Source organism: Carcharhinus amblyrhynchos, chromosome 12 (assembly GCF_965287045.1).
Source record: "Carcharhinus amblyrhynchos chromosome 12, sCarAmb.v2.hapA, whole genome shotgun sequence".
Taxonomy (NCBI): Eukaryota; Metazoa; Chordata; class Chondrichthyes; order Carcharhiniformes; family Carcharhinidae; genus Carcharhinus; species Carcharhinus amblyrhynchos.
Genome location: NC_137335.1, coordinates 1,094,969 through 1,119,055, shown reverse-complemented (window position 1 = coordinate 1,119,055; position 24,087 = coordinate 1,094,969). Strand labels below are relative to the sequence as shown.

The window sequence follows — 24,087 nt, the reverse complement described above, 5'->3', positions numbered from 1 at the left end:
AAGAGCAGAGTGGCAATCTGACAGTCATTACCCCTTCTCAAAAGTTTCAGCCTAATTCCAAATTTATCTTTGTGTAAAAGCTCTGTGCAATAGCACCATCAGGCCATGGAGTGGCGGTGGAAACATGCAGTAAAACCAACTAGTCAGGACCAATCCCCAATAACCATTCCTCCCAAAAGCTAAACATTCTTCTTTTAAGTGAACCAAATCAAAATGGCAGGACAGGGGAGGTGGGGCAAAGGAATTCTGAGAACAAAGGAAAAGCATTCCCATCCCTTAACAATGAAGTAAGACAAAGGGACATTATCAAGACAAGTCTGCAATGATTTAATCACTTGCACACACAGGGAAAAATATGCATTTCGAGAATGTCTTTCACAACCTTAAGATAAGCTACAGTGTTATACACCAATGAAGTACTTTTAAAATGCAGTCACTGTGGCACTGTAGGAAAGATAGCAGCTGTTTTGCTTAACTCCCTATGTGGCATCCTCCACATCTGTAACTTTCTTCCGTAGTACAAAATCCTCACGGTCCAATGGTCCTCAGACTCAGGTGTCCAGGGTTCATCGTTAACTTCCTTCAGAAAAGGTTGCATATTCATATCAAATGGAAACTCAACATTAAACTGCAAAAAATATTCTCCAGTAGCCTATGCAAATATTCACAAATGCACAGAGTGCAGAAAATACATTATGCAAACAGAAACCCACAGTCAAATTGTTTATTAGTTATAAAAAAAAGCTTTAGGTAATTTTTTTTGCAGGCAGAAATGTGCCAAAAACATGAAAACTTATGTCTCATTTTCCCTCACTAACTTCGTCAATCCTCTGGAGTACATACTGAGCAACAACACCAAGTACTGCAACACAGCCTGTTTTCAAATAAACAAATTCCATTTACCTGAAAAAATTCAGAGCAGTCTTTGAGGGGAAAGAGACTGACGAGAAAAAAATAATAAAGCAATAAAGTATTTGACACTTTGTTCCCTTTTGAGAGGCTAAATAATCTCTGCTTGCTCAGGATTCTAAGTATGAGCATCAAGCAGCAAATTAATGTTTACAATGGCCCAATGAGGCCATCGGAAACAAGATGGAGAAATACTGGGTGGACTGCCTGGGGTTTTCAGGTATCAGTCAAGAAACTGGATTCTGAGTCAAGAATCACCTGATCCAGGTGGGGCCAGAATTGTTATTCCCAATTATTTTCAAAGTGATATCAAAATCTCTGTCCTTTGTCTCATTCTCTAATGCTCACAATTCTCATTCCACTGCCAAGCACAAATGCCACAGCTTGTCGCTGACAAACATTTAAACCAACTGATCAAATGCTCTGTCTCTACGCTTCTGAAGCCTGTGGTGCTTCTTCCCTGCTGCTGTCGGAGTTTTGAATGGATTTACTTTGCATTAAGTTGATCTTTCTCTCTCCCTCCCCAGCTATGACTGTAACATTCTGCACTCTCTTGTTTCCTTCTCTATGAACAGTATGCTTTGCCTGTTTAGCGTGCAAGAAACAATTCTTCTCCAAAGAGAAAGATGTCACCTCTGACAATGCAAGGCATTAATCCAAGGCCCTGAATACCTGCTCAGGTGAATGCAAAACATTCAATTATATTATTTCAAAAAAGGACATGAGCATATTCCCTGGTGTCCTGGCCAATATTTACCCCTCGATCAGCATCACAAAAACAGATAACCTGGTCGTTTTCACATTATTGTTTGTGGGATCTTGTTGTGCACAAATTTGTTGCTAAGTTTTCTACATTACAATATTAACTACACTAAAGAAATATTTCGTGGATAAAACAATGTTGTCCTGTGATCATGAAAAGCACTATATAAATACAAGCCTTTTTTCCCTCCAAGGAGGTTTTAATATTACCAACAGCTAAGTAACGAGCGCAGTTACACTTCTACCACATATTCAATCATCACATATTTTCACTTCACCAAATTATTTTTTTCTGTTCAATTTAATTATTCCAATATTCAAAATTCAACAACAAGCATTAGGCTCTGTTAATGCTTCTCTATAATCCAGTCTATGGAATGCAAAAACAGATTTAATTCCCTGTTCTCTCAATAAGAAAGCATTTCACCTCTATATGACTTTCTCCCCTGTGTCTCTCTCACTTTAATCAGGCAGGCTGAGCTGTAACAACTAAGCAAAGTGCTACCTCCCATTAAATATTTTTCATATACACAGTGCAGCTTGATCTGATGCTGCAATTCTGAGGTTTCAAAGTTCAAAGACAATGAACCTACCTTCCTCGGCATTACTCATCAGGCAACGGGTTTGAAAATCCATGATTCATTAACAGACCCTACCTAAACAATGGTGAAACATCAGTACCCCAAACTCACATTTTCTATCACAAAAGTCCATTCCTTGTCTTCAAATTCCTCAGCATGTGGATCCTGAATAGAAAAATAAACAGTTTTTAATAACAACTTTTCACATTTACTATAATTCTAGTGAAAAATGTCTAAACATTTTGTAAGTAATTTTCTATTTCCCATAAACTTGGCTTTCTTTTTCAGAAGGTCAATTGCAAAAACAACTATTTGTAGAAACAGAGGACAGCGGAGGATGGATTTGAAATCCATTGAGAGCACTTTGTGTTTCTTTGTGCAAGAGTGGAAATGGTCAACGGTAACGACATAGGACAACAAATACATCTGTCATTTATTTCCAATGGGATTAATCTGCATAAACAAACTTTTATAGCCAATTGCTCATCAACTAATCTGCAGTGATCACCTTACATCAACTACATGGTGCATTTTGGCCTGTGCTAGAGCCTGGGTCCATGTACAGCAAGCATAGGGTCTGCTTATGGAGCGGCAATGTTGATGTAGAGACGTTGGACTCAGGTAAACACAGTAAAAAGTCTCAAAACACCAGGTTAAAGTCCAACCAGTTTATTTGATAGTAATCCCACAAGCTTTACTGTATTTATAGTATTTACAGTATTTATTTACAGTATACTATTTATAGTATTTACTGTATTTACAGTATTCTGTAAACTGTGTGTGTCTTTATATGCCCTTCTCTGATCAGAACCTTCCACACACCTGATGAAGGAACACCATGTCCGAAAGCTTGTGGGATTACTATCAAATAAACTGGTTGGATACCAACCTGGTGTTGAGAGACTTCTTGCAGCAATGTTGGATAGAGGTAGAGATTTTTCTAGAAGGGGAAGCACAAGTTCTCCTCACATTAGGGTTTTAATTTCATCACAATTCCACTTCAGAAATGCAGAATAATTCTCTCACCATATCCAGACAATCAAAGTGATCACCTCACTCAGTATTAATGAACCCACAGTGCATTCAGTTATTTTAAAAAGTACTTTTACTAGTATTTATTTTCATGGTACAAGGTTTGCGTATATTATTAGAAACAAGAATGAGTACAAAATCAATTTAATAATTCAAATAACCATCGATTTTGTCTTTCACTTGAGGTTTTAACACGCTATTTCCGCTCTTCAATTAAATAACAATTTATTGATTCAAATTAAAATTGTATTCAATAACAAGTAATTCATAGAGTTTTACAGCACAGAAGGTGGCCCTTCAGCCCATCAGACCTGTGCTAGGCATCAAACGCCTATCAATTCTAATCCCATTTTCCAGCACTTGGTCCGTAGCCTTGTGTGTTGTGACATTTCAACTATTTATCTAAATACTTCTTCAATGTTGTGAGGGTTCCCACCTCTACCACGCTTTCAGACAACGAGTTCCAGATTCCCTCCACCCTCTGAGTGAAAAGATTCTTCCTCAAAAGCCCTGCTCCCTACATTAAGTCCATGCCCCCTGGTTATTGACTCCTCTACTAAAAGGGAAAGTTTCTTCCAATCTACCTTGTCTACGTTCTTCATAATTTTATACACTTCAATGAGATCCTTCCTCAGTGAGTTTAAGGTAATGGAAAGCAGGTAAAACATTGTAAATTAGGACTGCCAATGAGCCAGAATATGCTGGACTTACTACCGCATTAAAACTGTTTCCTTCCAGAGACCAGCTATGTTTTCCTGTGAGAATACAATTACAAATGACAAGGCTTTTCCTACAGGAAATCAGACTAAATTCAAAACAGTAACTATGCATGGCACCTCATACGCACTGTGTTATGTCCATAAAGTGCCTAGCAACAGTTATTTACATATAAGTTCTTGTCATGGTGGAGGGTTGTTAGGTGGGTTCATTCGATTCAATGTTTTGTTACATCAGTAGCTGATGGCATTATGGATGCGGTGATGTGGGTGACTGAAGCTTTATTTTGCATAGAAATTACATAGGAAATAGAAGCAGGAGTCGGCCATTCGGCCCCTTGAGCCTGCGCTGCCATTCATTATGATCATGGCTGCCCTGATCACACCTTCCCCCCTATAGTCTTTGATCCCTTTACTCCCTATATCTACTTCTTTTTTAATATTACAATGTTTTGGCCTCAATTCTGTGGTAGTGCATTACCCGACTCCCTGACATCGGGAACATTCTTTCTGAAGCTGCATTGTCCAATCCTGTTAGAATTTTATAAGTTCCTATGAGGTACGCTCTCACTCTTCTAAATTCCAATGAATATAATCCTAACTGACTTAGTCCTGCCATCCCAGAAATCAGCCTTCTCTGCACTCCCAAAGCAAGAGCATCCTTCCTCAGAGAAGGAGACCAAAACTGCGCACAATAGGGTGGCCTCACCAACACCCTGTACAATTACAGTAAAACATTCCTATTCCTATATTCAAATCCTCTTGCTGTGAAGACCAACATACCATTTGCTTCTTTACTGCTTGCTGTGCCTGTGCACTTACTTTCAGCAACTGATGCTCAAGGACTTCAAGGTCCCACAGTGTCCACCTCTCTCAATTTACACCCATTCAAATAATAACCTGCCTTCCTAATATTGCTACCGAAGTGGATAACACCACATTTATCCACATTATACTGCATCTGCCATACAGATGCCCACACACACAGCCTGTCCTAATCACACTGAAGCATCTTTGCATGTCTCACAGCTCACACTCCCACCCAAACTTTGAATCATTTACATTTGCTTTATAGATCAGCACCAGGTGTAAGCATGAGACAATTGTGTATATTTGAACTACAGTTTTGACAATATATTGATATGAGCATATTTGGTTACGCCTCTGGCATAAGTTTGTTTTTTGTAAAGTCTAACTTTAGCCAACAAGGAATTTTCATTGCAAAAAGCTGTCACAACAGTATCCGAGTTTAGAAGTTGCTGTACCTTGAAAAGTGTCACAGTGATTTCAATGTTTTCAGGAACAGGCCATACTACAACTCCTCGATATGGATTCTTAATTCCAGGTTGCCAGCTATGAGCCTTCAGAGGTAACAGAAAACAAAACTGCTCAGCAATTTATCAGCATCATAATGTGTAATCAATACATAAAACCAGACTGCAAATATTACAAAGTGCAGCAAAGCATTAGACATGCTTAAAACAGTCCAATAATCTACAATTTATACGGATGATACCAGAAAGGCAGGGGTATATGCAAAGGATTGACAGCCTGGTTCTCTCCTCTCTTGAAAATAGGCAGCTAGGGGATGACAGAAGAAAGGTCAAAATGATGACAGCATTTCAGAGTGCGGACACAGAAAGAGGGTTCCTATTGTGGACAAGAAATCATCAAGTTAGACATCAAGAAATCCAATCAAGAATTCAGAAGAAACATCTTTATTCAAGGAGTGGTGAGAATGTGAAACTCGCTCTCACACGGAGTGGCTATAATGAATAAGAGGGATCAGGAGTTCCCAAACTGCCCAAAGTGGCAGGTTCGGCTGACCAGTACAACCAGAGTAACATGCTGTCTCCAGCTCGGCCAATCAAAAGCTGGCTTCTGCAGAATCCAGCCATCTAATCTCTGATTGGATAATGTGGACACAGCACAAACTCCAATTGTACCAATTCGGATGAGGGAGGGCAGAGGGCGAGGCGAGGGCAAGGCGAGGGCAGAGGGCGAGGCGAGGGCAAGGCGAGGGCAGAGGGCGAGAGTATAGATGCATTTAGGGGGAAGCTAGGCAAGTATATCAGGAAGAAAGAAGTGGAAGATGATAATGATAAATTTAAATGAGGAAAGATGGAAGAAGGTTCAAATGGAGTAATAACAAAGCATAGTCTGATTGACCAAATGGCCTCTTTCTGAGCTGTATATCCAATATTAACTTGCTTTTTCTACCTAATCTTATTGCTTTATTTTTATCTCGGTTTAATTCCACCTGCCACTGCTCTGAACCAAATTCGAGATCCATTTTGCTGATCTCACCAAATTTAAGGCCAAACCAAACTAAATAATTTAGAATATGATAAAGCAAACAGCCCCAAGATGACGGCACTAACAACAGCTAGCTTCCACTCTGTCGTCACCCGACCCTCTGATATACCAGCACCCATTCAAAGATCCTGTCTCAGTCTGCTATCTGTCTCACAGATAAACATCTCCCAAGTCAGCCTGTTATCCATCAGATTCTCGTTGCAAAAAGCACTTCAGTAATTGGTCAGGCATCACTCACACAGGCACTCTCTCTCTAATCTGTCCTCAGGCTTTAAAGTACACATGTAATTAATTAAAAATCCTTTCCCAGATGTCTGTTTTATTTTCATTACAAAACTTATTAAGCTGCTGAATAAATACAAACTGGTTTGAGGATTCCCGACACTTGCGCCTGTAAAGGTCTTATGCAATACCTTGGAAGATTTCCGTCTGCTTCTTCGTGTCCAAACCACGACCAGTTTGTCAGGTTGCCTAATAAAAATGAAAGAACAATTTAAAAATTAGCTCACAATTACTTCACAGAATAGACTGATTATTCGGCAGCAACTTACATTTTTATTATTCGTTGATGGAACATGGGTGTCGCTGGCTGGCCAACATTTATTGCCCATCCCTAGCTACCAACAAGGCTCACAGTCTTAGTAAATTTGAACTGAAGTTTCAAGTAGCATATTGATTGAAGAAAATTAGAAGATACGATCACTAATTTGCATTGCAAGTGTTTTCAATTTAGGAAAAATATCCCAAGGCACTTCATGAAAGATATAATGAGATAAAATGGATGCATTATGAAAGCCTGAGTTTTAAAAAAGGATGACGAATATTGAAGCAGAAGGAGAGAATTCCAGAAACAGCTTCCAAACATTGGGCAAAAAGGAGGAATATATATTAATGATTTGGATGAGGGAACAAAATGTAACATCTCAAAGTCTGCATTTGATACCAAGTTGGATGGAAAGGTGAACTATGATGCGGATGCAGAGATCCTTCAGGATGATCTGAACAGGTTGGCTGAGTGGGCTAATCAATGGCAGATGTAGCATAATTTGGAAAAGTGAGAGGTTATTCACTTTGGAAGCAAAAACGAGAAGGCAGATTACTACCTGAATGGCTGTAAAGAGGAGAGTGTGCAGAGTCAGTGCAGCGTTGAGAGTGTTGTGTATGTGTGTACGTGTGTATAGAGATAGGAGCTAATGTATGTTAGCAAGAATGGGAGTAATGGATAAGCAGATCTTGAAGTGAGAGTGAGTGTGGAGAATGTGAGAAAGTGAGAGTCAATGTGTCTATGAGAGTTAGTGTGTCTGTGTGGGAGAGAGAGATTGAATGACGGTGCAGAGGGACCTCGGGGTCCTTGTGCATGAGTCACAAAAACCCAGCTTGCAGGTGCAGCAGGTGGTCAGGAAGGCGAATGGGATGCTGGCCTTCATAGCGAGGGGGATTGAATATAAAAGTAGGGAGGTCTTGCTGCAGCTGTATAGGGCATTGGTGAGGCCGCAGCTGGAGTACTGTGTGCAGTTTTGGGCGCCGCACCTGCGCAAGGATATTTTGGCCCTGGAGGGAGTGCAGAGGAGGTTTACTAGGCTGATACCGGAGTTGAGGGGATTGAGCTATGAGGAGAGGCTGAATAAACTAGGCTTGTACTCGTTAGAGTTTAGAAGAATGAGGGGAGATCTCATTGAGACGTATAAGATGATGAATGGGATGGATAGGATAGAGGTGGAGAGACTCTTCCCGCTCAAAAAAGACAGTAGGACTAGGGGGCACAGCCTCAAGATAAAGGGGAGGCGGTTTAGAACGGAGTTGAGGAGGAACTTCTTCGCTCAAAGGGTGGTGAATCTCTGGAATTCTCTGCCCGTTGAAGTGGTGGAGGCTGCCTCGCTAAATATTTTTAAGAAGCGGGTTGATGGGTTCTTGATAAGAGAGGGGATTAAGGGTTATGGGGAGAGGGCGGGAAAGTGGAACTGAGCCACAACAGATCAGCCATGATCTTATTGAATGGCGGGGCAGGCTCGAAGGGCTAGATGGCCTACTCCTGCTCCTATTTCTTATGTTCTTATGAATGAGAGAGAGGGAGAGGCGTTGGTGGGCTTTCTTAACTATAACGTCGGCATAGGGGAACGAGGACAGGGTGTTGGTGATCTGGACACTAGAAAATTGAAGCTGTCGACCATTTCCACTTCATCCTTGTTGACATAGACAGGGACATGTTCTTCGCTAAACTTCCTGAAGTCTTCCAAAGTGAAGATTGCAACTGGGGAGAAGTAATAGGTGCATATTTACAACATGCTTCCGTGGGAGAGGAGATTGTGGGATGTGGGGAGGAGGATTAGGTATGAGGACTCCATCATCTTTGATGTTTCAGCCCTGCTTGATAAGGTTCACCATGGTGGGATTCTGCAGAAAATGCAGATGTATGGGATTGGGGGTAATCTAGGTAATTGGATCAGGAATTGGCTGGCAGATAGGAGACAGAGGGTGGTGGTTGATGGTGAATATTCGTCATGGAGTTCAGTTACGAGCGGTGTACCTCAGGGATCTGTTTTGGGGCCACTGCTGTTTGTAATTTTTATTAATGATCTGGATGAGGGTATAGTTGGGTGGATTAGTAAGTTTGCTGATGACACCAAAGTCGGTGGTGTGGTAGATAGTGAGGAAGGGTGTCATAGTTTGCAGGGTGACTTAGACAGGTTGCAGAGCTGGGCCGCGAGGTGACGGATGGAGTTTAATGCGGAGAAGTGTGAGGTAATTCATTTCGGTAGGAGTAACAGATGTGTTCAGTATAGGGCTAACGGGAGGACTTTGAATAGTGTGGAGGAGCAGAGGGATCTAGGTGTATGTGTACATAGATCCCTGAAAGTTGGGAATCAAGTAGATAAGGTAGTTAAGAAGGCATACGGTGTCTTGGCGTTTATTGGTAGGGGGATTGAATTTAGGAGTCGCAGCGTCATGTTGCAACTGTACACAACTCTGGTGTGGCCGCACTTGGAGTACTGTGTGCAGTTCTGGTCCCCACATTACAGGAAGGACGTGGAGGCTTTGGAGAGGGTGCAGAGGAGGTTTACCAGGATGTTGTCTGGTATGGAGGGGAAGTCATATGAGGAGAGACTGAGGGATTTGGGGTTGTTTTCGCTGGAAAGAAGGAGGCTAAGAGGGGATTTTATTGAAACATATAAGATGATTAGAGGTTTAGATAGGGTGGATAGTGATAGCCTTTTTCCTCGGATGGAGAATGCTAGCACGAGGGGGCATGGCTTTAAATTAAGGGGTGGTAGTTATAGGACGGATGTCAGGGGTAGGTTCTTTACCCAGAGGGTGGTGAGGGATTGGAATGCCCTGCCTGCTGCGGTTGTAAATGCGCCTAGTTTGGGGGCGTTTAAGAGATTTGTGGATAGGTTTATGGACGAAAAGGGATTGGTTTAGATTAGTGGGTCAGTGTTTTTTTTTTGAAAAAACTGGTCAGCGCAACATCGTGGGCCGAAGGGCCTGTTCTGCGCTGTAATGTTCTATGTTCTATGCTGTTGGCCATGGACCCAGCAATGGTTATTCTAATAATAGCTAACCCTAACTACCTCCTAGGATTAACATATGTAGGTCTGTCTATCCCCCTCTAATCAGCAGCTGCTGCTGTCAGTGGCACTCCACCTTGCCCTACCACAAAGAGGCAAGTGTATCAGTGAGCATCCTGCAATGTGTTTGGGTGATGTGATGGTCATGTTGGAATATCTGCCAGTGTGTACAATCTGAGATATAGGTGCATAGTTTGCAGCAGTGGCAAGTGTACAACAGTGCGATGAAGCATTACAATGTTCAGTGTGAGACAGAGACTGTTGGTAGGTGAATAATGGGAGTGTGGTAGTTTGAACAATGTTTGTTCCTGGTATAGCTGGCAAAGTTTGTATTTGCAGATGTATTCACTGAGCTTGCAGAATGATCAAGATGATTGAACTTATTGTGACACAGCATCTGGATTCTGGAGCCTTGTCTCATGGCACAGAACGTGGACTCAATGCCTTTAGATTGTGCGTCTGGAGGGCTTACTGCCTGTCATGTGAATACATCTATGGATAGCACAGTGGTTAGTGCTGCTGCTTCACAGCACCAAGGACCTACGTTCAAGTCCTGGCTTGGGTCACTGTCTATGTGGAGTTTGCACGTTCTCCCCTTGTCTGCATTGGTTCCGCCGGTGCTCTGGTTTCCTTCACGTTCTGAAAGACATACTAATGAGGTGCATTGACCCAAACAGGCACTGGATTGTGGTGACCAGGGGAATTTCACAGTAACTTCATTGCAGTGTTAATGTAAGCCTTACTTGTGGCTAATAAATAAACTTTACTTTATCTCTCCTTTTCACCGCCATGGTCTCCAGTGCAGCAATCAGGTTTATTTTCCAAAAAAAACACTCTGTTCATAAAATTTGAAAAAGATATACTACAAAGCACTTCAATTTGAAAATTGCATGCTGTCACAAAAGTCAACGTGTCTCCATGCAGTTTATTCAGCTCTGTGATGCCTCTATACAAGCCCATTCTCTATCAGGTTGTACCATTCCTCACTGTTTCCAAGGACAGATTCACTTTCTGAATGATTCTTAGCTTCTGCACCTTTTAACAAGTATTAGAAAGATAAGATTTTGGAGGCTCTGAGACCTACAGCTAGTAATTAGGTTTATTACCACATGTATTACCAAACGCAAAAAGTACTGTTTCTTGCACTATACAGACAAAGCATACTGTTCATAGAGAAGGAAACGAGCAAGTGCAGAACGTAGTGTTACAGAGATAGCTAGGGTGTAGAGAAAGATCAACTCAATACAACATACGGCCATTCAAAAGTCTTATGGCGGCAGGGAAGCAGCTGTTCTTGAGTCAGTTGGTACATGATCTCAGACTTTTGTAGCTTTTTTCCAACAGAAGGTGGTGGAAGAGAGAACGTGTGGGGTGCACGCAGTCTCTTCCGAGGCAGCAGCAAGTGTAGACAGAGTCAATGGATGGAAGGCTGGTTTACGCGATAGATTGGGCTACATTCACGGCCTTTTGTAGTTTCTTGCAGTCTTGGGCAGAGCAGGAGCCATACCAAACTGTGATACAACCAGAAAGAATGCTTTCTATGGTGCATCTGTGGACGGTGGTAAGAGTTGTAGCCAAATGGTGGTAAGAGGCATGCCAAATTTCTTGAGTCTTCTGAGAAAGTAGAGGTGTTAGTCAGAACATTAGCATCCACATACAGGGACCAGGACTGGTTGAGGGTGATCTGGACATCTAAAAATCTGAAGCTCTTGACCATTTCTACTTTGTTCCCATTGATGTAGATAGGGGCATACCCACCACTGTGCTTCCTGAAGTCGATGACTATCTCCTTTGTTTTGTTGACATCAAGGAAGAGATTATTGTTGTCTCACCAGTTCACCAGATTCTCTGTCTCATTCCTTTACGCTGTCTCATTATTGTTTGAGAAATGAAATCACAAGTAGCACAGATTCCATGAAGACAGCAGCACAAGAATGGCATACTGCTTGCATTTCAATCAGCAGCAACAAGTTCATCACATATAGAACACTACAGCACAAACAGGCTCTTCGGCCCACAAGTTGCGCCGATCACATCAATACCTACCAAGCCATAGAACTATCAGTAACTCCCAATCCCATTAGATCCCATATACTCATCTAGAAGTCTTTTAAAAGACCCCAGCGAGTTCACCTCTACCACCACTGACGGCAGCCGATTCCACTCACTCACCACCCTCTGAGTGAAAAACTTACCCCTGACATCTCCTCTGTATTTGCTTCCCAGCACCTTAAACCTGTGTCCTCTCGTAGCGACCATTTCAGCCCTGGGAAATAGCCTCCGAGAATCCACCCTATCTAATCCTCTCAACATTTGTCACCACTCAACCTTTGTCTCTCCAGGGAGAAGAGCCCGAGCTCCCTCAACCTATCCTCATAAGGCATGCCTCCCAATCCAAGCAACATCCTTGTGAATCTCCTCTGCACCCTCTCAATAGTTTCCACATCCTTCCTGTAGTGAGGCGACCAGAACTGCGCACAGTACTCCAAGTGGGGTCTGACAAGGGTCAGACCCCACTTGGAGTACTGTATATCTTGATTCCTGCACCCAATTTTTTTGAGGCTTTCCAATTTCGGTCCATGGTATCATATTAAACAGAATGCCACGAGTAAACAGGAGGATTGGCAGCACTATTTTTCAATCAGGACCTAATGAATGAAAATGCTGTGTTACTGCAACTATTCCAATAACATAAAGCTGATATATAAGTGTAAAGTTAACGTAATGAAACATCCCAAAATGCTGCATGGGAGCATTAGAAAACAAACAGCGGCATGGTGGCACAGTGATTCGCATTGCTGCTTCACAGCGCCAGAGACCAGGTTCAATTTCCAGCTAGGGTCAGTGCCTGTGTGAAGCCTGTACATTCTCTCCATGTCTGCACAGGTTTCCTCCAGGTGCTCCGGTTCCTCTCACAGTCCAATGATGTGCAGGTTAGGTTAATTGGCCATGCTAAATTGTCACTTAGTGTCAGGGGACTAGCTGGATAAATGTGTGCAGCTACAGGGATAGGGTGAAATTGTGGTCAGTGCAGACTTGATGGGCCAAATGGCCTCCTTCCACACTACAGGGATTCTCTGATTCTATGAAAGTATGATACTGAGCCATGTAAAGCTGGTTAAAGAGGTAAGTTTCACAAGGATCCGAATGGAGTGAGATAGTGAGGTGTAGGGAGGGAATTTCAGAGTGTCGGTCCTTGACATCTGAAAATATAGCCACCAATGGTGGAATAATTAAAACTGAAGATGCATAGGAGGCCAGGGTTAGAGAGCGCTTTCTGGAAAGGTTGTGTGGCTGGAGGAGGTTACAGAGAAAGGGTCACAGACAGGTTTGAAAGCATTGATGAGAATTCTTGGTATTTATTATATGCTTGGCTGTTACAAGTGCTGTGACCAGATGAGTAGGGGTGGAACGGGCTCCCTTCTTTTTCCACTCCTCATTTGATTGTAACAAAGGCTTTGAATTTTAAAAGGATGTAGTTACTGAAATGTGTTTATGTACAAATGATAAAACGACCAAAGTCAAACAAAGGTTTCATTAATTTGTGCTAAATATATTAAAATGTAAAAGGTACATCCCTAACATTTGGCAAATGAACACAAACACAGATACACAAACCAAGCATGCAAAAAATTCCAATTACAGAGTAAAAGAGGTCCACTTTAGCCAAGATTCAGCAAATAAACAAAAGACGAGAAAGACTTTGCCGGTTCCAGATCTGGTGCTTGGTATTCTCAGCTGAGGCAGTTTGAACATTGGAGCTGGTGTTTCCCTCTTCTTTTAGAGTGAATTCTTTTCGTAGCATTCGCTGTTTCCTGTGACATTGCCCAATTCAGCAACAAGGCTTCAATCTTAGAGGCAGGAGAAGCAAAGAGCTTCTTCCCTCAGCTGCTGATACCCTCTGCCAGTCTAATTTCAAGCACACACTAAGAGCTGTATCATACAACCTCTCCTCCATCTTGCCAACAAAGTTTTAAAAAAGGCTATTCCAGAAGCTGGTTTTGATTAGCTCACATCAGTAAAACTGTCCTTCCATTGTGTGCTATGGTCAAGGTGGTTCATTTTTATGCCCAAGCCATTAGCTAGGATAGTTTGTTCTCCCATGTTTGAATATTGTGAATCTTCATTTTTGACAAGGAAGCAGATTGTTCACAACACTGCAGGGAAGTTATCTGCTGGGCTTTCATAGACTCTTGATCTCTCTCCCAAGGAAATAGAAGGGAGTGACATAGTGCTGCAATTGGCAGCCACCTTTAGTTTCAGTCAATGTCCTTGTTTTGGTTCACTACCATTTTTAAACAACCAGGTTTGGAACCAGCTGGTGAAATTAAAAATTAGTAGTTGACATGAGCTTCTTCGGAACAAGTGACTGCAGGATACACACATATGAATTAGAAGCAACCATAAATCACTTGGCCCCTCACGCCTGCTTCTCCATTCAGTAAGATCATTCCTACTAACCCTTTCGTTAATCATATTTGCCAGATTTGGTCCAGTCACTGAACCAATCCCTGTCCCTTTGGTACCTCCTTATATTTTCTCCGCAATTAAGTTTTCTGCTTATCTTTGTGTCATCAGCAAATTTAGCAACCATACATTTAGTCCCTTCACCCAGTCATTTATATAAATTGTTAAAAGTTGAGGTTTCAGCACTGATCCCTATGGTACATCACATCACATCCTGCCAACCAGAGAAAGACCCATTTGTGACCGTTCTCTGTTTCCTGTCCGCACTAATGTTACCCATGAGCTTTTGTTTTATGCAATCACCTCTGCAGTGGCACCTTATCAAATGCCTTCTGGAAATCTAAGTACAGTACATCCACTGATTCCTCTTTATCCACTGCACATGTGGCTCCTTCAAAGAATTCCAATAAATTGGTCAAACATGATGAATACATAGAATATACACAAGCTTCAATACAGGTAGCACTCTCATCTCTGAATCAAAAGGTTGTAGGTTCAAGTCTGAATCCACAACTTGAGCACAAAAATCCAGTACACTGCAGTCCTGTACTGAGGGAGTGCTGCACTGTCAGTGTGCTGTCTTTTGGGTGAGACATTAAACCAAGGTCTCATCTGTCCTTTCAAGTAGATATAAACGATTCCATGGCACCATATGGATAACGAGCAGGGTAGTTATCTAACCTGGCCAGGGCTTATCCCTCAATTAACATCACTAAAACAGATGAGCTGGTCATTATCACATTGTAGTCTGTCTGAGATTGCTGTGCACAAATTGGCTGCCGTGTTCCTTATGTCCTCATCTCAGAAAAACACAATGTTGTCATGGAGAATACTGAGATATGGGTTATTAGACTAGACGGGATTGAGGTATGAGTAATTTTGGAAAGTATGAAAAGAGGAAAGTCCCCTGGGATGGATGGGATTTATCCTAGGATTCTCTGGGAAGCTAGGGAGGAGATTGCAGAGCCTTTGGCTTTGATCTTTAGGTCGTCATTGTCTACAGAAATAGTGCCAGAAGACTGGAGGATAGCAAATGTTGTCTCCTTGTTGAAGGAGAGGAGTAGAGACCATTCTGGAAATTATAGGCCAGACAGCCTTACTTCTGTTGTGGGCAAAGTTTTGGAAAGGATTATAAGAGATAGGATTTATAATCATCTAGAAAGGAATAATTTGATTAAGGATAGTCAACACAGTTTTGTGAAGGGTAGGTCGTGCCCCACAAACCTTACTGAGTTCTTTGAGAAGGTGACCAAAGAGGTGGATGAGAGTAATGCAATTGATGTGGTATACATGGATTTCAGTAAAGCATTTGATAAGATTCTCCACGGTTAGCTATTGCAGAAGATACGGAGGCATGGGATTGAGGGTGGGAAATGTTCATCCTGGAGTTCAGTTACTAGGGGTATACCGCAAGGATCTGTTTTGGGGCCACTGCTGTTCGTCATTTTTATAAATGACCTGGATGAGGGCATAGAAGGATGGATTAGTAAATTTGCGGATGACACTAAAGTCGGTGGAGTTGTGGACAGTGTGGAAGGATATTGCAGGTTACAGAGGGACATAGATAAGCTGCAGAGCTGGGCTCAGAAGTGGCAAATAGAGTTTAATGCAGAAAAGTGTTAAGTGATTCACTTTGGAAGGAGTAACAGGAATACAGAGTACTGGGCTAATGTTAAGTTACTTGGTAGTGTGGTTGAGCAGAGCGATCTCAGTGTCCATGTGCAAAGATCCCTGAAAGTTGGCACCCAGACTGACAGGGTTGTTAAGGCGGCATACGGTGTGTTAGCTTTTATTGGTAGAGGAACTGAGTTTAGGAGTCATGAGGTCATGTTGCAGCTATACAAAACTCTGGTGCGGCCATCCTTGGAGTATTACGTACTGTTCTGGTTGCCGCTTTATAGGAAGCATCGGAAAGGGTACAGAGGAGATTTACCAGGATGTTGCCTGGTATGGTGGGAAGGTCTTAAGGCTGAGAGACTTGAGGCTGTTTTCGTTAGAGAGAAAGTTAAGAGGTGACTTAATAGAGGCATATAAGACGATCAGAGGATTAGACAGGGTGGATAGTGACAGCCTTTTTCCTCAGATGGAGATGGCTAGCACAAGGGGACATAGCTTTAAATTGAGGGGTGATAAATATAGGACAGATGTCAGAGGTAGGTTCTTTTCTCAGAGAGTAGTAAGAGCGTGGAATGCCCTGCCTGCAACAGTAGTGGATTCGCCAACATTAAGAGCATTAAAATGGTGACTGGATAAACATATGGATGATATTGGAATAGTGTAGGTTAGGTGGGCTTTAGATTGGTTTCACAGGTCGGCGCAACATCGAGGGCTGAAGGGCCTGTACTGCGCTGTAATGTTCTATGAAAGTACTTGACTGTAAAGTGTTTTGGGATATCATGTGGTTAGGAAAGATGCTGTCTCTGTACAAGTTTCTCTTTGTAAAAACATTTTTCAAACTTAGAAACAAAAAACATCTAGTGTGAAATCCAACATACATCTCTGCTAACCCATAACTTCCTTCATCTGCATAACTGGAATTGCATCCAAGTGGACTTTGTATTCCACATGTGTTTGTATGCTTTTGCACTTAAATGGAATTTTATTGTTCCTGAACCACAACAATAGCACTTCTGTGTTGCTCATCAATTCATCAGCATGCTCTTTAAAAAGGCAGTAAACGAATTTTGTGAAACATCAGTCAGACATGGACGAAGTGCAGCACTCTCAGCAAAATCATGAGCTCGTGATTTTATCAAACCCCATACAAGTCAAATTAAATCACTGGAAACTTGACAAATGTTTAGATCTCAGATAGTGCTTGTAATCATAGCAACTGAAAGCACTGGATTATAAACATTGCACAATTTAAGTGCCAGCTTGTATATACGCATTAGTACAAGTTTTCTGACTGTCTATTAGCCAATTGGCGTCTGCAAATAACTAGACTAATTTAGAACAAAACAAATAAAAGGAGAATGATATGATTTTGACACAGATTTTCTATTTATAAATCCAGAATTTTCTTTATCAGGTTTACACAGACAGCAATTGCCAATGCGCAAGGAATGACACTGCTTGGACTGTTTCAATTTGATCCTTCATCAAAACTGAGAAAAGGCAGAAATGTAATAGGTCGTAATTGGGGTAAGGGGAAAAAATAAAAGAGAAGGTCTGTGATTAATACACAGGAAATGCTGGAAAAACTCAGCAGGTCTGGTAGCATCAGAGAGAAACAGAAAAAATGCTTCAAGTCCATATGACTGCTTCAGAGTTTTGTGATTGGTTGGGGAGGAAAAGAGATTAAGTAACAAAAGGTTTCATGGTACAAAAGCTAATGGATAAAGAAACAAAGATCTGCTGAGATGAGGTATATATGGTTGCATAGTGCACATCCAAATGTAAAATGAAGGAATAAAAGAACTAGAAAAAGGCAAAAAATTCAAACAAATGGAGGCAGATGTTATGGCCTGAAATTGTTGAGACCAGAAGATGAACTGAAAAGCGAGGTACTGTTCCTCCGAGCCTCACTGGAATGTGCTGCAGGCCAAGGAAGATCAACATGGAGCAACTTGCCACAGGACATGCAGGGTCACATTTGTGGGCTTCCACAAGGCAGTTACTTAGTCCATATTTAGTCTCTCCAATGCCAGAGAGCTGTTGGAGGGGTAGATACTTATGCACAAATAGTTAAACAACATCACATATTACAGAAAAAATTACTAAAGAAGTGGGAAAAATTATTTGATTTATGATTGTCACATTAATTAGCAAACAGTGAACAGTATTGTTTCTTGCACACTATATAGACAAAGCATACCATTCATAGGGAAGAAAAGGAGATTGCGGAATGTAGTGTTACAGTCATAGATAGGGTGTAGAGAAAGATCAACTTAATATGATTCGGTTAATTCAGAAGTCTGATGGCAGCAGATGACCATGGACTTTCGTATTTTTTCCCCGATGGAAGAAGGTGGAAGAATGTCTGGGGTGCATGAGGTCCTTGATTATGCTGGCCGCATTTCCAAGGCAGCAGGAAGTCTAGACAGAGTCAATGATTGGGAGGCTGGTTTTGTACGAATAATGGTGTTGAAGGCTGAGCTGTAATCACTAAATAGGAGTCTGACATAGGTATCTTTCTTATCTAGGTGTTCCAGGGTTGAGTGTAGGGCCAGAGAGGTGGCATCTGCTGTGGACCTGTTGTGCCAATATGCGAACTGTAGTGGAACCAGGCAACCTGGAAGGCCACAGTTGATCTATAGTTTGACTAACCCTTCAAAGCACTTCATAGTGATGGATGTCAGAGTCATCAGACAATAGTCATTAAGGCGCACTGCCTTTTCTTTGGTAGAGGGATGATGGTCATCTTCTTGAAAGATAGGGACCTCAGACTGGTGTAAAAAGTTAAAAGATGTCTGCTAATACCCCCACAGGCTGATCCACGCACGATCTGAGTGCTTGTCCAGGTACCCGATCTGGGCCAGTCACTTTCCATGGGTTGACTTTCCATGGGTTGACTTTCCAGAAGGCTGTTCTGATGTCTGCGATGATGACCTCGAATACAGATTCATCTGAGGTTTTCAGGGTGCATGGCATGCTTTTGCTGACTTCTTGCCCAAAACAGACATAGAATGCATTGGGCTCATCGGGGAGGGCTACATTGGTGCCAGCCATTCTACATGCCTTCATCTTGTAGCCTGTTATGTCCTTGTGGCTAGCTTGGTCCAATACTGTCTTGCTGTCTTTGATGGAAATCTGTAGGTTGTATCTAGGTCCTACTACATCAAAACATGACTTACTCTGGGTCATTCAGAAAGACTTCTTGATGACAGCCTAAAAATATATTAGCCTTTGAAGCAGTGCAGCATAGATCACCGGAGTGTTATCAGGGATAAAGTTGTGCTAAAGGATGTCATATTGAAAATCAGCCTGAGGTTGGTCCTTTTCAATAGAGTAGGAAGGGCAATGATTAATGACCTGATGGAAGTATTCAAGTGGTGATAAGGGAAATAGTGATAATTGTTTTCACTGCTTGATTTAATGGCACAATGAGAACAGAAAAGAATTGATGAGAAAGTTAGAAAACATTTGTACACAAGAGGATGTTAAATTCTGTCACAAACTGTTAATGGAGAATCAATAAATTCCAAAATGAGAATTAGATAGTTGTTTCAAAAAGAATAATAACATATGTACAGAATGAGCTGGAAAATGGAATGAATCTTTGATGGCACTTGTGGGGAAAAAATAGATATGAAAGGCCAAATGTTTCTGCACAATCACGCTCAGCTTCTCAACAAATTCCTCCAGTCAACTTCACATGGAAAAAAAAGTCGTCTTTTAAATTTCAAATTACTCCCCTTATTAAAAGAAATTACAGAAATTTAGGATATGCTTCATTTTCGTCTATAGAAAGGAATTGCTTTGAACAAAAGTACTAATCCTACTTTCCTTCGTCTTTGAGTATACCCAATACTGCAGCCTGTCCACAAAATAATGATGATGTCTTCATGACAAAGGTTCAATGTGTGACTTTTCTTTTACATGAAGGAATGTTGGCATATCTGGTGCATATGCAGAAATAGGATCATAGGATGGTGCAGCACAGAAACACAACAGTGCTGGTGTTAGACACAAGTGTAGACAGGCTACGTATTGAAAGGCTGCTTATGTTAACGAGCTCATTTAACAGCAATCTTAAATCAAACACTTCAGGCTGCAAGACATCTGTTCCTTTTAAAATCAGATTAATTATCAACCTTTTGGAGTGTCATCATTCTTCAAGTTGAAGAAGCTGTTACATGAGAACATAAGAAATAGGAGCAGGAGTAGGCCATCTAGCCCTTCGAGCCTGCCCCGCCATTCAATAAGATCATGGCTGATCTGTCGTGTCTCAGTTCCACATTCCCGCCCTCTCCCCATAACCCTTAATCCCCTCTCTTATCAAAAACCCATCAACCCGCGTCTTAAAAATATTTAGTGAGGTAGCCTCCACCACTTCAACGGGCAGAGAATTCCAGAGATTCACCACCCTTTGAGTGAAGAAATTCTTCCTCAACTCCGTTCTAAACCCCCCCCCCCCCCCCCCCCCTTTATCTTGAGGCTGTGCCACCTAGTCCTACTGTCCTTTCTGAGCGGGAAGAGTCTCTCCACCTCTATCCTATCCATCCCATTCATCATCTTATACGTCTCAATGAGATCTCCCCTCATTCTTCTAAACTCTAACGAGTACAAGCCTAGTTTATTCAGCCTCTCCTCATAGCTCAACCCCCTCAACTCCGGCATCAGCCTAGTAAACCTCCTCTGCACTCCCTCCAAGGCCAAAACTGCACACAGTACTCCAGCTGCGGCCTCACCAATGCCCTATATAGCCGCAGCAAGACCTCCCTACTTTTATATTCAATCCCCTTCACTATGAAGGCCAGCATCCCATTCGCCTTCCTGATCACCTGCTGCACCTGCAAGCTGGGTTTTTGCGACTCATGCACAAGGACCCCGAGGTCCCTCTGCACCGTCGCCTGCTGCAGTTTGTCGCCATGTGAGTAATAATCCTTCCTACCATTATTCCTACCAAAGTGGACCACCTCGCACTTACCAACATTAAATTCCATTTGCCAGTTCCTGGCCCATTCGCCCAGCCTATCTAGATCCTTCTGCAGACTCTCCACACCCTCCGCGCAATTTGCCGTTCCACCAATCTTGGTGTCATCAGCAAATTTCGACACCCTACACTCGGTTCCCTCCTCCAGATCATCTATATAAATGGTAAATAGCTGAGGCCCCAGCACCGACCCCTGGGGCACTCCACTAGTCACCAACCGCCAATCCGAATAGCGCCCATTGACCCCCACTCTCTGCCTCCTATTTGACAACCAGTCCTCTATCCACACTAACACCCTACCCCCAACTCCATGTCCCCTGACCTTCTGCAATAATCTCTTGTGAGGTACCTTGTCAAACGCCTTCTGAAAATCAAGACAGACCACATCCACCGGCTCTCCTCTATCCACCGCCCTAGACACATCCTCACAGAACTCCAGTAAATTTGTCAGACACGACTTCCCCTTAACGAAACCATGCTGCGTCTGCTCTATCAAGCAATTCCCCTCAAGATGCCTCGCTATTTCTCCTTGATGACGGATTCTAACATTTTACCTACATGTTCAGGAATATGCTTGGGATAACAAGGGAAAGAAATAACAAAAGAGATAGCAGTTCTATCCCTTGGAGTTATCCTTGTATTGAAGACATGATATTAGGCCACATCGGTTCCCATTTCCCATGGGCTATTAAAGCAATTTCATCAAACGCACCCAACGGAGGCCTGGCCACACTTAACACAGCTGGACCAGAAGAAATGCTTAGCTTAGGGACTTTGCATTCACTAAATAAATCAATAAATAATCAGGCAGATATGCAAGTTCTTCTCCCAAAGACTGCAAAGCAGGATGATCATTTAAATGTAAAGACACTCCTCCTAATATCAGAAATCTGGTCTGGATGGCAGCATGATTGGCAATATTACATGCTAGAACTTTGGAAAGCCACTCTCAGGAGGGCAATATGGAGAAATCAGAATAACTGCCCCTTCATTTCAAATTTTTGCAAGATTTTGGGAATCTAAAAAAAAGCTATGGATGTGTCTAAAATCTTCCAATCTCAGGAGAACTGACAGTCAGGCAACCATATTAGTCTCCAAAATCACAATAACATGGTCTTAAGTGTAGTCTCCTGTCACAAATGAGTCCATTTTAGGCAACTTGCAAGTACCAAATCTCATTGGTTGAGTTTATGAAATTGAATACCATGGTTTCCCCGGTTCATACCTATGCTGAATGAGACTATACTGGGTCCTGAAAATCTACCCTAGTTAATCTTAATGCTCCTGAGAGGCTGCTTAAGAAGCTCTGCAACGAGAGGTATCAAGTCATAGACCAAGAACCAATGAAGAGGTAGCACTCACTCATCAAGAGCGATGTGAGAAAAAGCACAGTGCCAGGGAGAGTACTTCCAGCATAGCCTTCATCAAATCTTGCTTCAGCTACAACTGAGATTTGTTGCACTGACAAGGACACAAGTATTCTGAAAGGCGGACAGTACCCACTACAGCCCTCTGCTCTTCATAGTCTAAGTCATAGTGAAAAGGTGGCAAAGTGATTAGCATTGCTGCCACAAAGCTCCAGAGGCCCAGGTTCGATTCTGATCTTGGGTGACTGTGTGGAGTTTGCACATGCTGCCCGTGTTTCTGTGGGTTTCTTCCAGGTGCTCCGGTTTCCCCCGACAGTCCAAAGATATGCAGATTAGGTGGATAGGCCATGCTAAATTCCCCCTTAGCAACCTAAAATGTGTAGATTAGATGGATTAACCATGGGAAACGTCTGAGGTCAAGTATGACTTGGTGGCCATTACAGGGACATAGTTCCAGGATGGTCACGACCAGGAGTTGAATATCCAGGGGTATCAAACTGTTCGGAGGGACCGACAGGAAGGCAAGGGAGGTGGTGTAGTTCTGATATTTAAGGATGATATCAGGGCAGTTGTGAGAGATGATATAGGCTCTATGGGAAAAAAAGGTTGAATCCATTTGGGTGGAAATTAGAAATAGTAAGTAGAAAAAGTCACTGATAGGTGCAGTCTATAGGCCACTAAATGATGACATCATGGTGGGGCAAGAAATAAACAAAGAAATAACTGATGCATGTAAAAATGGTACAACAATTATCATGGGGGATTTTAATCTACATATCAAACCAGGTTGGTCAAGGCAGCCTTGAGGAGTTCATAGAATGTATCCGCGATAGCTTCCTTGAACAATATGTAATGGAACCGACAAGGGAGCAAGCTATCCTAGATCTGGTGCTGTGTAATGAGACAGGAATAATTAATGATCTTGCAGTTAGGGATCCTCTTGGAAGAAGTGATCACAGTGTGATTGAATTTAAAATACAGGCGGAGCTTGAGAAAGTAAAATCCAATACCAGTGTCTTGTGCTTACACAAACGAGACTATAAAGGGATGTGGGAGGAGTCAGCTAAGATAGACTGGGAGCAGAAACTTTATGGTGGGACAATTGGGGAACAGTGGAGGACTTTCAAAACAATCTTTCACACTGCTCAGCAAAAGTATACATCAGTGATAAGGAAGGACTGTAGAAAAAGATAATCGGCCATGGATATCTAAGGAAATAAAGGAGGGTATCTAACTGAAAGAAAATACATCCAAAGTGGCAAAGATTAGTGGGAACCTAGAAGATTGGGAAATCTTTAAGGGTCAGCAGAAAGCCACGAAGAAAGCTATAAAGGAAGGCAAGATGGATTATGAGAGTAAACTAGCTCAGAACATAAAAACAGATAGCAAAAGTTCCTACAAATATATAAAACGAAAGAGTGGCTAAGGTAAATATCGGTCCTTTAGAGGACAAGAAGGGGGATGTAATAACTGGAAATGAGGAAATGGCTGAGGCATTGAACAGGTATTTTGTGTTGGTCTTCACAGTGGAAGACACAAATAACATGCCAAAAATTGATGACAGGAAGGCTATGGCAGGTGAGAACCTAGAAACTATCATTATCACGAAATAGGTGGTGTTGAGCAAGTTAATGGGGCTAAAGGTAGACAAGTCTCCTGGTCCTGGTGGAATGCATCCCAGGGTACTAAAACAGATGGTGGGAGAAATAGCAAATGCACTAGTAGTAATTTGCCAAAATTCGCTGGAGTCTGGGTGGTTCCCGTAGATTGGAA

The 24,087-nt window shown here is 42.1% G+C and overlaps 1 protein-coding gene across 6 annotated transcripts in view; it reads right to left on the bottom strand.

Annotated features, from left to right (window-relative positions):
• Nucleotides 1-24,087, bottom strand: part of ehbp1 (EH domain binding protein 1) — a 302,265-nt gene that overhangs the window by 232,278 nt on the left and 45,900 nt on the right. For all 6 annotated transcript variants that reach the window (XM_080199948.1, XM_080199950.1, XM_080199951.1 and 3 more), the window contains exons 3-5: nucleotides 6,730-6,787; nucleotides 5,266-5,361; nucleotides 2,364-2,417 (exon numbers count right to left, since the gene is read on the bottom strand). In XM_080199948.1, coding sequence (XP_080056074.1) covers nucleotides 2,364-2,417; nucleotides 5,266-5,361; nucleotides 6,730-6,787 — 208 coding nt within the window. The remainder of the gene's footprint in view (nucleotides 1-2,363; nucleotides 2,418-5,265; nucleotides 5,362-6,729; nucleotides 6,788-24,087) is intronic.